This window comes from Notolepis coatsorum (assembly GCF_963971535.1).
Source record: "Notolepis coatsorum genome assembly, chromosome: 5".
Taxonomy (NCBI): Eukaryota; Metazoa; Chordata; class Actinopteri; order Aulopiformes; family Paralepididae; genus Notolepis; species Notolepis coatsorum.
Window position 1 is genome coordinate 164282973 of NC_140169.1, and position 14004 is coordinate 164296976.

Below are 14004 nucleotides of genomic sequence, written 5' to 3' on the forward strand. Positions count from 1 at the left end.
CACAATTGGAGGGGGGCTCCCCACCCTCCAGAACATTTACTACAAGCGTTGCAAGGGCAAGGCTAAGAGAATCATTAAAGACTCCAGTCACCCGAACAACTGCCTCTTTGAACTGCTGCGGTCAGGCAAGCGATACAGGAGTCTCAAGGCGAGCACAGAAAGACTCAGAAGAAGCTTCTATCCCCAGGCCATCAGGCTGCTAAACGAACAATGAATGAACACTACACAACAACAACCACCAAACGCACATAGCACACACATCCACACGCACACACTCACTTTAAACAAACACACTGTAGCACCCACTCCACACACTTATAGCACACACCCACTTTAAACAAACACACTGTAGCACCCACTCCCCACACTTTATATTTATGGATGAAGGATTGCACTACAACTCGTACACCTTACTGTAAATTGTACCTAAAATTGTACCTCATCCCATTTCTGCTTTGCACTAGATAGTACTGTACATTAGTACACTGCATAGTATTGTGTATTGTATATTATATGGTAACTCAGAACATTGTACATATGTCTATACCGAACACTGTGACCTCATTTTCTTCTTCTAAATTCATGCTATATTATGTTATTATGTTATTTGATACTATCTTGTCTAGCACAGTCTCTGGAGCGTAACAGTAAGAAGCATTTTATATGAAAGTATTCTGTACTTCTGTATGACAACTATTAAAGAACTTGAACTTGAACTTGAACTTGAATGCCGAGCTGTAGTCGATGAATAGCATTCTCACATAGTTCCCCTGCCTCTTGTCCAGGTGTGATGCTGCTGTGTGCAGCACATGGGCTATGGCGTCCTCCGTGGACCTGTTGGGGTGGTATGCAAATTGCAGGGGGTCCATGTTGATGGGGAGGGAGGAGCAGATGTAGCCCTTTACTAGCTTCTCAAAGCACTTCATGGCTATGGAGGTGAGAGCTACAGGGCGGTAGTCGTTGAGGCAAGCAGGCTTGGATTTTTTGGGTACAGGGATAATAGTGGACTTCTTCAGGCAGGTGGGGATGACAGCCTGTTCTAAGGACAGGTTAAATATGTCAGTGAATACCGGGGCCAGTTGGTCGGCACGGACTTTTAGGACGCGGCCGGGGATGCCGTCCGGACCTGCTGCCTTCCTGATATTCACTTTTTTAAAGGTCCGCCTCACCTCATGCTCTGTTACCCTGAACACTGAGTCTCCATCAGCAGCAGACCCCCCCCCCCCATTGCCGTGGCTTGTGGGCTGGTGTTGTTATTACCAGCATCAAACCTTGCATAGAAGGTATTGAGGTCATTTGCTAAGGAGATGTCACTGTTCAGTTTGAGGGAGGCGCCTTTGTAGTCTGTCATCGTTTTGAGCCCCTGCCACATAGCTCTAGAGTCAGCCTGTTCAAACTGGAGTTCGATTTTATCCTTGTAGCGCCCCTTTGGCCTCTGTCACTGTCCTCCTTACGTTGTATCGCGCCACCTTGTGGTCATTCATGTTGCCTGCCACTAGGCCGTCGTTGTATGCTTTGGTGCGCGCTCTCAGAGCTTCACGGACGGATTTGTCTACCCAGGGTTTTTGATTTGGGTAAACTCTCATTGTGGTAGTGGGGATTGTTTCTTCCACCAAAGTACGAACATAGTCCAGCACTGTCTCCGTGTAGACATGAATGTTATCTGTGTCGCGGAACACGCTCCAGTCTGTGCAGTCAAACGCAGCCTGGAGCGTCCCCTCTGACGTCAAATCCCATTTCTGCACCTCTCGCGAGACTACAGGAGTGCTTTTGATTCTCCATTTGTACTTTGGTGAAAGGAAAATGGACGCGTGATCTGACTTACCAAAGCCACTAGCAGAATGAGCCTTGTATCCACCCTTGAATTGCGTGTAACAGTGATCTAGGATGTTACCGCCTCTGGTGTTACAAGTCACATGCTGATAGAAGTCAGGTAATACCTTTCTCAGATTGGCGCTATTGAAATCACCCACCACTATAATGGCGGCATTAACGTTCGCAGCTTGGATTTTATTTACCTCGTCATGGAGTCTGGAGAGCGCGACATTATTGCTGGCTTGCGGTGGAATATACACTCCTACAAGGATGATCGCCGTTAACTCCCTCGGGAGGAAGAAAGGACGACACTTGATGGTTATATATTCCAGGTCTGGTTGCGGCGGCATGATAGTTAGATAACCTAAGTGGGGAACAACCAGGAGATCACTGTGACAGAGAGTAATGCAGTCTAAACAGTCATAAATCTTTAATTCAACTTCAGCCCTGATCATAACCATTTATTTTTAGATTTTTTGTAATGTCAGATAAAAAATCTGACATTACAAAAAATCCATCAAAATCTGTGTTGCTGCTAATCATTGACACATGCCTAGCCTGTAACAATCCCCCCCAGAAAAATTTACTTTGCATTTGATATATTGAAAATATTTTACTTTTTGTGTTTTTTTAACAATAATTTGTGATGCCATCACACAAACTGACATTTAAAGGGTAAACATTAAAACATTTATTGAATATGTGTTTTATTTTATTTTTTACAATAATTTGTGATGCCCATCACAAACACTGGCATTTAAAGGGTAAAAATTCAAAAATTCCTCCACCAGAATGTTTTTGTAACAAAATAATTGTGTGTGTGTGTGTGTGTGTGTGTGTGTGTGTGTGTGTGTGTGTGTGTGTGTGTGTGTGTGTGTGTGTGTGAGTGAGAGAGAGAATGATGGACAATCGCTTGCTGTGTGTGAGAGAGAGAGACAGACAGAGAGAGAGAGAGAGAGATAGAGAGAGAATTAAAGGGGAACTATTTTACTATTTCTTTCACTATTTGGGCACTTTTACACAATTCCTGTGAGTCTATGGAACACCTCTGTATTTTTATTTTTTTCATTGCTTTGTATTTCTAATCAAGTCCTCAAAAACAGCATTTTTCTACCTCAAGATCTCAAGCCGTTTTGAGCCTGGGCTCCAACCACTGTGTACAGCTCATCATGTACCTGATGCCACACAGCCACATTATCATGCAGCGGTGTCTCTCTGACATCACAAATCATCACATTTTCAGATGACTCAGTTCAGTGAGGGTGAATATTGTGAGAGGAGAATTGGAAGAATGCGCCAATATGAGAATTAGAGACATAGATCATATTAATATAAGTTCACATAGCTAGGAAACAATGCTAAACACTCAAAAAGGCCATTTATAAGATAGTTCCCCTTTAAGTACATTTGCTGAAATACAGTTGTTCTTAATTTTCTCACTTGCTATGTGAGAATGTTAGTTATTATGTTCTCAATGCCCCTTGCATTGTATGAGTTGTGTGGAAGCGTTTGCTAGTTCTAGTACTATCCCTTTGTACATTGTGGCAGTGTCTGACAAAAGTTAACAATACATAATGGTATTAGGAATACATTTGCCTCCTGCGTGTGCATAGCTGAATAGACTGTATTTTAACGCCGGTCATATGGTGGTACTTGGAGAGCCAGCTACGTTCTCAGGTGGTACTTGGTGTAAAAAGTTTGAGAACCACTGCACTAGACACTATAGTATAGATGATTAACTCTCAGTAAGCTGAGGGGGCGTGGCCTTCTGTTCACTAGACACTATAGTATAGATGATTAACTCTTAGTAAGCTGAGGGGGCGTGGCCTTCTGTTCACTAGACACTATAGTATAGAGATGATTAACTCTCAGTAAGCTGAGGGGGCGTGGCCTTCTGTTCACTAGACACTATAGTATAGAGATGATTAACTCTGTGTGGTGAGGGGGCGTGGCCTTCTGTTCACTAGACACTATAGTATAGATGATTAACTCTGTGTGGTGAGGGGGCGTGGCCTTCTGTTCACTAGACACTATAGTATAGATGATTAACTCTCAGTAAGCTGAGGGGGCGTGGCCTTCTGTTCACTAGACACTATAGTATAGATGATTAACTCTCAGTAAGCTGAGGGGGCGTGGCCTTCTGTTCACTAGACACTATAGTATAGATGATTAACTCTCAGTAAACTGAGGGGGCATGGCCTTCTGTTCACTAGACACTATAGTATAGATGATTAACTCTCAGTAAGCTGAGGGGGCGTGGCCTTCTGTTCACTAGACACTATAGTATAGATGATTAACTCTGTGTGGTGAGGGGGCGTGGCCTTCTGTTCACTAGACACTATAGTATAGAGATGATTAACTCTCAGTAAGCTGAGGGGGCGTGGCCTTCTGTTCACTAGACACTATAGTAGAGATGATTAACTCTCAGTAGGCTGAGGGGGCGTGGCCTTCTGTTCACTAGACACTATAGTATAGAGATGATTAACTCTCAGTAAGCTGAGGGGGCGTGGCCTTCTGTTCACTAGACACTATAGATGATTAACTCTCAGTAAGCTGAGGGGGCGTGGCCTTCTGTTCACTATACACTATAGTATAGAGATGATTAACTCTCAGTAGGCTGAGGGGGCGTGGCCTTCTGTTCACTAGACACTATAGTATAGATGATTAACTCTCAGTAGGCTGAGGGGGCGTGACCTTCTGTTCCCTAGACACTATAGTATAGAGATGATTAACTCTCAGTAAGCTGAGGGGGCGTGGCCTTCTGTTCACTAGACACTATAGTATAGAGATGATTAACTCTCAGTAAGCTGAGGGGGTGTGGCCTTCTGTTCACTAGACACTATAGTATAGATGATTAACTCTCAGTAAGCTGAGGGGGCGTGGCCTTCTGTTCACTAGACACTATAGTATAGATGATTAACTCTCAGTAAGCTGAGGGGGCGTGGCCTTCTGTTCACTAGACACTATAGTATAGAGATGATTAACTCTGTGTGGTGAGGGGGCGTGGCCTTCTGTTCACTAGACACTATAGATGATTAACTCTCAGTAAGCTGAGGGGGCGTGGCCTTCTGTTCACTAGACACTATAGTATAGATGATTAACTCTCAGTAGGCTGAGGGGGCGTGGCCTTCTGTTCACTAGACACTATAGTATAGAGATGATTAACTCTCAGTAAGCTGAGGGGGCGTGGCCTTCTGTTCACTAGACACTATAGTATAGAGATGATTAACTCTCAGTAAGCTGAGGGGGCGTCACCTTCTGTTCACTAGACACTATAGTATAGATGATTAACTCTCAGTAAGCTGAGGGGGCGTGACCTTCTGTTCACTAGACACTATAGATCAGTGGTTCTCAAACTACAGGTCGTGACCCAAATTGGGGGCGCGGGTAGGTGACAGCGCATTGGCAAGTAAATATTTTTTTATATAATAATTTTTTTTTTAATGTTCTGGCAACATATTCTGTCTAAATATGCCTCGTTTTATAAATGTGTATTGATAACATAGTGATGTAATAAAATGTTCTAATAAATATGCATGATCAAGTTCAACAATGTGTGCTTTTATTTTGATATTCCTTAATTCCATGTTGAAATTACGCGATACATTAAGTGTGGGGTCCCCAAAAAAAATCCTAAATAAAATGGGGTCGCGGACTCGCGGTATGGACCGCCAGCGAGGTCCACCCGTATAGGGATTTATCATTGGGAAAATGGATTATTGGCTATTGTAACAATTCTGCCGCATGGAAATTGAAAAGCTTTCCATTTTTGCACAAAATGAGGCATTTTTGGTTGAAATAAAATTTTGCGATTTTTTTTTGGATGATTAATTGTGAATATTTTCATGTTGAGCTATAGATTGTGGATGAATATGCGCAGAAAGGTACACCATGCAAATGTTAATGCTTTATTTGTTTTAAACAAGACGATTTAGAAATGGGCAATGGGGAAATACATTGCGTTGGACAGAGGAACACGGAAAAACGGCAATGATGTAACCACTACACCAATATATATATATTATAATACACATACATATATAAAATTATAAATATTTGGCATCTACAGCACGGGATCGTACGATATCTCTCCCTGGCTGTACATGTAAGTGACCTCCACTTACCAGACTGGATACACTCCCAGCCTGGAGCTGATGAAGAGGATGGCGAACATGGCGAACAGCAGGTTGCAGAGAGTCTGGCACTTCGCATAATTAGCCATCTTTGCAGCCTGAGAACAGAAGACGGATCACTTCAGTCTCGTGATTATGGAAGAAGAAAGTTGAAAAGACACATCCAACACCAGTGCTGTGCAGATGTTAATGACATCCAACACCAGTGCTGTGCAGATGGTAATGTGCTCTTAAAGGGACACTTCACCAAAAAAACAACTGACTTATTTTATTTCACAGATGATCAGAATCAGAAAGGGCCAAGTAATTTACACATACAAGGAATTTAATTTGGTCGTTTGGTGCGACATTAACGGACAGACAATTACGGTAGAATAAAATAAAATGGAATATAAAGTAAATAAAAATAGAAGCACACATAAAATCTCACACATATCCAACACTTCTACGCTGTTTTGCACACATTCACTTCGTTTGTTATCGAGAGTAAATTAGTTTGAATATGACCACCTGTGACTTGATAATTTTAGGATACATGACTTGTTGTAACGTGTATTTTAATAGTAGTAGCAGTAGTAATAGTAGTAGCAATAATAATATTAGCAGTAGTAATAGTAGTAGCAATAATAATAGTAGCAGTAATAATAGTAGTAGTGTTACAAAGGGTCAGATTAAACCGAATATATATATTTATTGCTTGAGATCCCTTGTATAATATTTGTATATCGTTTGATATCCCTTGTATATTATTTGTATATATACACGGAATATCCCTTTACCTGGGTACAAACCAGACCATAATATTCGCTCTCCTATTGGACAGCGACCCCTAGGCGCCAACGACCATACCCCCAACGGCAAGTTCAAAGGCAACTCCAGGCATGTCTCAACATGCCCAGGGTTTGCGCAGTAATACGAGACAGAACTGAGGTTGGCACTAGATAATTCACCTTACGTATAAATACGGCGCAGGTGTACACAGCAGCACTTGTCTTCTAAACCTTGATGCCTTCACCACGAGACAACGTGCAGTGAAGTGAGCAACTTTGCCTCTGAATAGAGCCTTGAGAACCGCGTGCGAATAGATTGCTAAAGTGTCAGAGTTTAACGCAGTACCGTTGAGTTCGACTTATTCTAATGTGAAGTAATAGTCTATCATTTATAGTGTATCGTGCGGCTACCGTTCTTCAGTGACCAGCATTACCACCGGTTCGTTGTGCATATAGCTAGTGCACTTATCCAGGCTGGGCGGCCTAAACTCGTGCCCCCACCCGAGGAGTCCTAGACGAGAACCGTTGGATATGTACACCGGAGAACCTACACCGGCGACTGCAGAACCTTTTCTGGTTGGATTATATTGCTTTGGTACCGTGACTGCTGGAGCAGAGAACCGTCGACCCCACTATCGTTTGGGATCTACCCCCCGTGAGGATCATCACTCGAGCCCGCCTCTAGGAAGAGGCTGGCTAGCTGTCTTCCATGCTGTCGAGCATACTGGATTATAGTTGTTGCTTTGTCTACTGATCAAGGGAGTACTGCACTGGCTCCTGTATCTGGAACCTCGTTATTCCTCGTTGACCCAGACTTTGTACCCGAACATTCCTCTACCCTGCCGGCCTTACACCCGGAGGGAACCCCCCAGTGTCTCCAGCTGGTACTAGTGTGCCCTATGTAATTGCTATGCCACAGGTGGCGTCAGTTTAGACCCATCTTAGTATTCATACTATTCTCATTGACTTACGCTCTTGACTTACTTTACGTGTGTTCTTCGCCATACAAGCGCAAGCATAATTCTCAATCTGTAACCTAACGTTGCTTTGATAATAATAAATACCCTCTAAATAGTACTTTATGTGTCATTGCCGTATTCCTGTGTGGGTGTTCACCATATATATTCATGTACTGTATGGCCAGTAATTAAAGTACATAACTAGTAGTGGTTTAATATACCATACTCTTCAATACAGTCAGGGAATTGTACCCCTCAGTTACAAGTAGCAATAATAATAGTAGCAGTAGTAGTAGTAATAGCAGTAGTAGTAGTAGTAGTAGCAGTAGTAGTAATAGTAGCAGTATAATAATAATAATACTAATAATTTAGGACCTGCTCCGAGGTCATCAATTGGCACACATGCGATGCATGCATGCAATTCGTATCTGCGATTAACACATCCCGTCGCCCTTCCCCCCCAAGGGCAGCCGGGAGCAGACAGGCGTCAACGTGAGCCGCGCCAGGGGACCAATCCAAGTGCTCCTGTCCGTCTTCGTCAAGGACGCCACAGCGTTAGCGATCTTGTTGTTGTGCATGTTTTTCCATTGGGTTTATCTTATCGGGGGGGAAACCCTTGCGAGCACGGGGAGAACATAATAGCAGTAATAGTAGCAGTAGCAGTAGTAGTAATAGTAGCAGTAGCAGTAGTAGTAGTAGTAGTAGTAGTAGTAGTAGTAATAGTAGCACTAGCAGTAGTAGTAGTAGTAGTAGTAGTAGTAGTAGTAGTAGTAGTAGTAGTAGTAGTAGTAGTAGTAGTAGTAATAATAGTAGTAGCAGTAGTAGTAGTAGCAGTAGCAGTAGCAGTAGTAGTAATAGTAGCAGTAACAGTAGTAGTAGTAGTAATAGTAGCAGTAGCAGTAGTAGTAATAGTAGTAGTAGTAGTAGTAGTAATAGTAGCAGTAGTAATAGTAGTAGCAGTAGTAGTAGTAGTAATAGTAGCAGTAGCAGTAGTAGTAATAGTAGTAGTAGCAGTAGTAGTAATAGTAGCAGTAGTAGTAGTAATAGTAGCAGTAGTAGCAGTAGTAGTAGTAGTAGTAGTAATAATAGTAGTAATAGTAGTAGTAGTAATAGTAATAGTAGTAGTAGTAGTAGTAGTAGTAGTAGTAGTAGTAGTAATAATAGTAGTAGTAGTAATAGCAGTAGTAGTAATAGCAGTAAAAAAAAAAAAAAAAAAAGCGAATGACTTATTGTTAAATGTATATCAGCATTGTTCCACAAATTTTTTTTTTATTATCTTTTCCCCCCCTCCTTTTTTCCGATTTTTCTCCCATCCCACTGTTAGTCGTTATGCCAATTCCCAACCCCCTTCCTGGTTGTTGCGCACTCCCCCCTACTGTTGGTCCGAGAGGCCGGAGACTGTCACATGCTTTCCTCCGACGCATGTGCAGCCAGCCGGCAGCCAGCCTGGCAGCGCGGACTCTCACTGGGAGAGTGTAACGTGTGGAAGGTCACACTACCTCCCTCCAGATCCTACCCTCGCTGTGCAGGCGCCCCGACCAAACTGTAGGGGTCGCTGTCCACAACACCCAGGATCCACCCATCAGCTTTCCCACCCCTAACACTGCCAATTGTGTTAGTATGAACGACCAGCCAAGCTGATAGCAACGCCGAGAGCTGGATTCGAACCCAGCGTCTCCAGCGTTGATGGCGAGTGCCTTGCCCACTACACCACCTAGCCGCCCATTGTTCCACAAGTTAACCCCAACAATAGAAACACATCACCTTTTAACTCCTAAATAATTGTCTAAATATTATAAATAAACTACATTCTATATTATTATAATAATAAAGTAAAAAAAAAAGTAGAGTAAAGTGACCCCCACCTCCATGAGCACGTCGGCCGCGTCGTGGAGCGACATCACCAGCGTCCCCACCCGCGCCATGTTGTTGACGTAGGAGAAGGTGATGAGGGAGATGGTGGCCAGGTGGTGCAGGAACATGATCAGGAAGTCCTAGGAGACGGGGTTGCCATGGTAACGTCATGATACTAACCAATAAGAAGAGAGAGGGAGCCTTTCACAGGTAAAGACATGATATATACACACACACACACATACCAATTACCCGCTTGTTCTATTCTCCATCCATCTATCATCCATAGCGACACTATAATATCACCGACATCCTGTTGGGGGATCCCCCTTTGAACGGCCCATCTGTGGTTTCTCTCCTCCACGCCGCCTGTGGTGTTCAGTTTCTCCTATTGCTAGGTTTTAGTCAGTCGTTCCTTATCTTCATTTGGGGAAAGTCTGGGGGGGTGTTGCAAAATGTGGATTTTATGGTGTTTTTTTTATTCTGGATCTATTGCGATGTTTCTTCTCGATCTGTGAATCCCATGGGGGCAATTCCTTGTCATTTCGGGCTCTACAAATACATTTGATTTGATACTAACCAATAACGAGAGAGGGTAGGGTGATCTAAATCACATACACGCAGAGGCATTCTGTCTACCTTTGGGGAGTCAAAGCCTCATGATCTGTGGTGTGTGTGTGTGTTAATTTTGTCAGCTATTTTTAGTTTTAGTCATGTCTCAAATGCTCTTTTTCGTTCGTTGAAGTTGATATAAACGTTGAGCGTTGTCTTTCGACACCCGCCTCCCGACTATTCTTCGGCGCTACACTATGTTATTATTATTGACAGTTGCTATTGCATGCCATGTACATAATATGTGTTTTATATATTGAATTTTTTACTTTTTATTACATGTATATATACATACATACCAACTATCCACCTGTTTTATTCTCCACCCATCCCATCTGAGGTTTCTCTCCTCCACCTCGCCTGTGGTGCTTTTTTCCTATTGCTAGGTTTTTAGTGAGTTTTTCCTTACCTTCGCTGGGGAATGTCTGGGAGTGTTGCATATTTGGATTTGATTGTTTGTTTATAATTTTTTGTTCTTGATTTATTGTGATGTTTCTTCTGGACTTGTTTAAAGAAGACTTGTACAGCCCATGGGCATGGGAACATTCCCTTGCTTTACAAATACATTGGATTTGATTTAGTGTTCATGATCAAGGACTCGACTCATCATTGAACCACCAAACCAAAACATATTCGACTTATATCGCCGCTTTTAACAACAGATTTGAGGCGGGCGTGGCACAGAGCCGGCAGGAGGGATGAAGTGGAGGACAAGGAGCAGGCGGAGGAGGAGGAGGAAAAGCAATGCCGTGAGACACAGAATGGAAGCAAGGCGACACAGTGTGCAGGGAGGAGAACATACTGTCGGCGGGGGGTGCCATGGAGGGAGGCGTCCTCAGTGAAGCTGGTGTGCATGAATAAAACTGAAAGAAGAGAAACACAAAAACAAAAAGACAAACATGCAAAACGTCAACAAAGAGATGAGAGGTGTGGAGAAAAAAACAACATGGCATGGTGTCAACATGGCCGCCGCCGCTGGCGGGGCGGGCGGGGGAGGGACATGACCATGAGGTAGGAGGCATGCAGACTGACACGGAGTGTGAACCACACAGACCACAGAGTGGAGCCGTTCTCAGCAGAGACAGAAGAGAAAGGGGGAAGCGGGTCGTGGTCGGCATGCTGTCGTGACTGTAGCGGGGCGTGGTCGGCATGCTGTCGTGACTGTAGCGGGGCGTGGTCTGCATGCTGTCGTGACTGTAGCGGGGCGTGGTCTGCATGCTGTCGTGACTGTAGCGGGGTGTGGTCTGCATGCTGTCATGACTGTAGCGGGGCGTGGTCTGCATGCTGTCGTGACTGTAGCGGGTCGTGGTCTGAATGCTGTCGTGACTGTAGCGGGGGGGGTCTGCATGCTGTCGTGACTGTAACGGGGCGTGGTCTGCATGCTGTCGTGACTGTAGCGGGGTGTGGTCTGCATGCTGTCATGACTGTAGCGGGTCGTGGTCTGCATGCTGTCGTGACTGTGGATCCAGTGGTCATTCTTACACACAAACAGGCTTAAAAAGGTGCTGCAAGCAGTGTTCTTTTGTTCAAAATAAATACCTGGCTGTAAGTGTCATGCACATGCGGGTGCATCTCAATGAATTCGAATATCGAGGAAAGGTTAATTTATTTCAGTAATTCAATTCAAAAAGTGAAAATCGTATATTATATAGATTCATTACACACACAGTGAAATATTTCAAGCCTTTATTTCGTTCAATTTTGAGGATTATGGCTTACAGCTAATGAAAACCCCAAATTCTGTATCTGAGAAAATGTGAATATTACATAAGACCAATACAAATATATATATATATATATATATATATATATATATATATATATATATATATATATATATATATATATATATATATATATTACAGAAATGTCGGCCTACTGAAAAGTATAAGCACTCAATACTTGGTTGGGGCTCCTTTGGCATGAATCAATGAGGCGTGGCGTGGAGGCAAATGATATTTCCTCAATATTCTAATTTATTGAGATGCACCTGTATATTGCCATGCATCAGGGAACATATGCACATACACAACACATGTACACTTGCTGTAATGTGATGCAATTATGGTAATTATTGTATGATCATGTAAAGAATGTCACTATTAATTAAGTGCTTTAACTAATGTACTTTTGGTACTGATGATATGTAATGCCCAGTTTAAGTAGAAAAGCCTAACCAGGGACAGCGGTTGCAAATTAGCCTTGGCTAGAAATCCTACATGCATCTGTATCTTGTTACTGTAACCTGCTACAATGTTTTCTTTTGCATCGTACCTGACAAATAAACTAATAAATACATAAATAAATAAGTGGTCTGCACTGTCCGCAGTAACCACGCAAACAGTGAAACTGAGAAAAATTTCTTTAAAGTTATTTGACTATCCAGTGATTTGGTAGTTACTGCAATTCTTTATACCCTTTTTCTCTAAAACAGAGCAAGATTGAACTCTGAAACTTTGTCACAAGATGAAACAGATATAGAGAAGTAAAATTTCACTTATAACTACATTTTGAAAAACATTGTAGTTACTGCAGTCAGCTTCTGCAGGGCAGTACAGTATGTGTTAAAATAATAGCTCTACATTCTGATGGTCATCACTGATATAGAGTGTCTGGTCAGTAACATGGGTCTCCCAGTCCCTCCGCTCTGCAGTAAACAGCCATCACTGATATAGAGTGTCTGGTCAGTAACATGGGTCTCCCAGTCCCTCCGCTCTGCAGTAAACAGTCATCACTTATATAGAGTGTCTGGTCAGTAAAGTCCCTCCACTCTGCGGTAAACAGCCATCACTGATATACAGTGTCTGGTCAGTAACATGGGTCTCTCAGTCCCTCCACTCTGCAGTAATAAACAGTCATCACTGATCACTGTTCTTGACTTATTGTTATGTTTCTTCTTGACTTGTTTAAAGAAGACGTGTATGGCCCATGGGGACATTAACATGTGTTGTCGGGCCTTACAAATAAATTTGATTTGATTTGATATAGAGTGTCTGGTCAGTAACATGGGTCTCCCAGTCCCTCCACTCTGCAGTAAACAGACATCACTGATACAGAGTGTCTGGTTAGTAACATGGGTCTCTCAGTCCCTCCTGCTCTGCAGTAAACAGCCATCACTGATATAGAGTGTCTGGTCAGTAACATGGGTCTCTCAGTCCCTCCTGCTCTGCAGTAAACAGCCATCACTGATATATAGAGTATCTGGTCAGTAACATGGGTCTCCCAGTCCCTCCACTCTGCAGTAAACAGACATCACTGATATAGAGTGTCTGGTCAGTAACATGGGTCTCTCAGTCCCTCCTGCTCTGCAGTAAACAGCCATCACTGATATATAGAGTATCTGGTCAGTAACATGGGTCTCCCAGTCCCTCCACTCTGCAGTAAACAGACATCACTGATATAGAGTGTCTGGTCAATAACATGGGTCTCTCAGTCCCTCCTGCTCTGCAGTAAACAGCCATCACTGATATAGAGTGTCTGGTCAGTAACATGGGTCTCTCAGTCCCTCCTGCTCTGCAGTAAACAGCCATCACTGATATAGAGTGTCTGGTCAGTAACATGGGTCTCTCAGTCCCTCCTGCTCTGCAGTAAACAGCCATCACTGATATATAGAGTGTCTGGTCAGTAACATGGGTCTCTCAGTCCATCCACTCTGCAGTAAACAGCCATCACTGATATAGAGTGTCTGGTCAGTAACATGGGTCTCCCAGTCCCTCCACTCTGCAGTAAACAGCCATCACTGATATAGAGTGTCTGGTCAGTAACATGGGTCTCCCAGTCCCTCCGCTCTGCAGTAAACAGTCATCACTGATATAGAGTGTCTGGTCAGTAACATGGGTCTCCCAGTCCCTCCACTCTGCA

The 14004-nt window shown here is 43.2% G+C and overlaps 1 protein-coding gene across 1 annotated transcript in view; it reads right to left on the reverse strand.

The window, feature by feature from the left end:
- The window catches only part of cers6 (ceramide synthase 6), a 168294-nt gene that overhangs the window by 30662 nt on the left and 123628 nt on the right, over positions 1-14004 (reverse strand). Inside the window, exons 7-8 of the mRNA XM_084314429.1 lie at positions 9543-9671; positions 5940-6046 (exon numbers count right to left, since the gene is read on the reverse strand). Of these exons, the coding sequence (XP_084170555.1) occupies positions 5940-6046; positions 9543-9671 (236 nt within the window). The remainder of the gene's footprint in view (positions 1-5939; positions 6047-9542; positions 9672-14004) is intronic.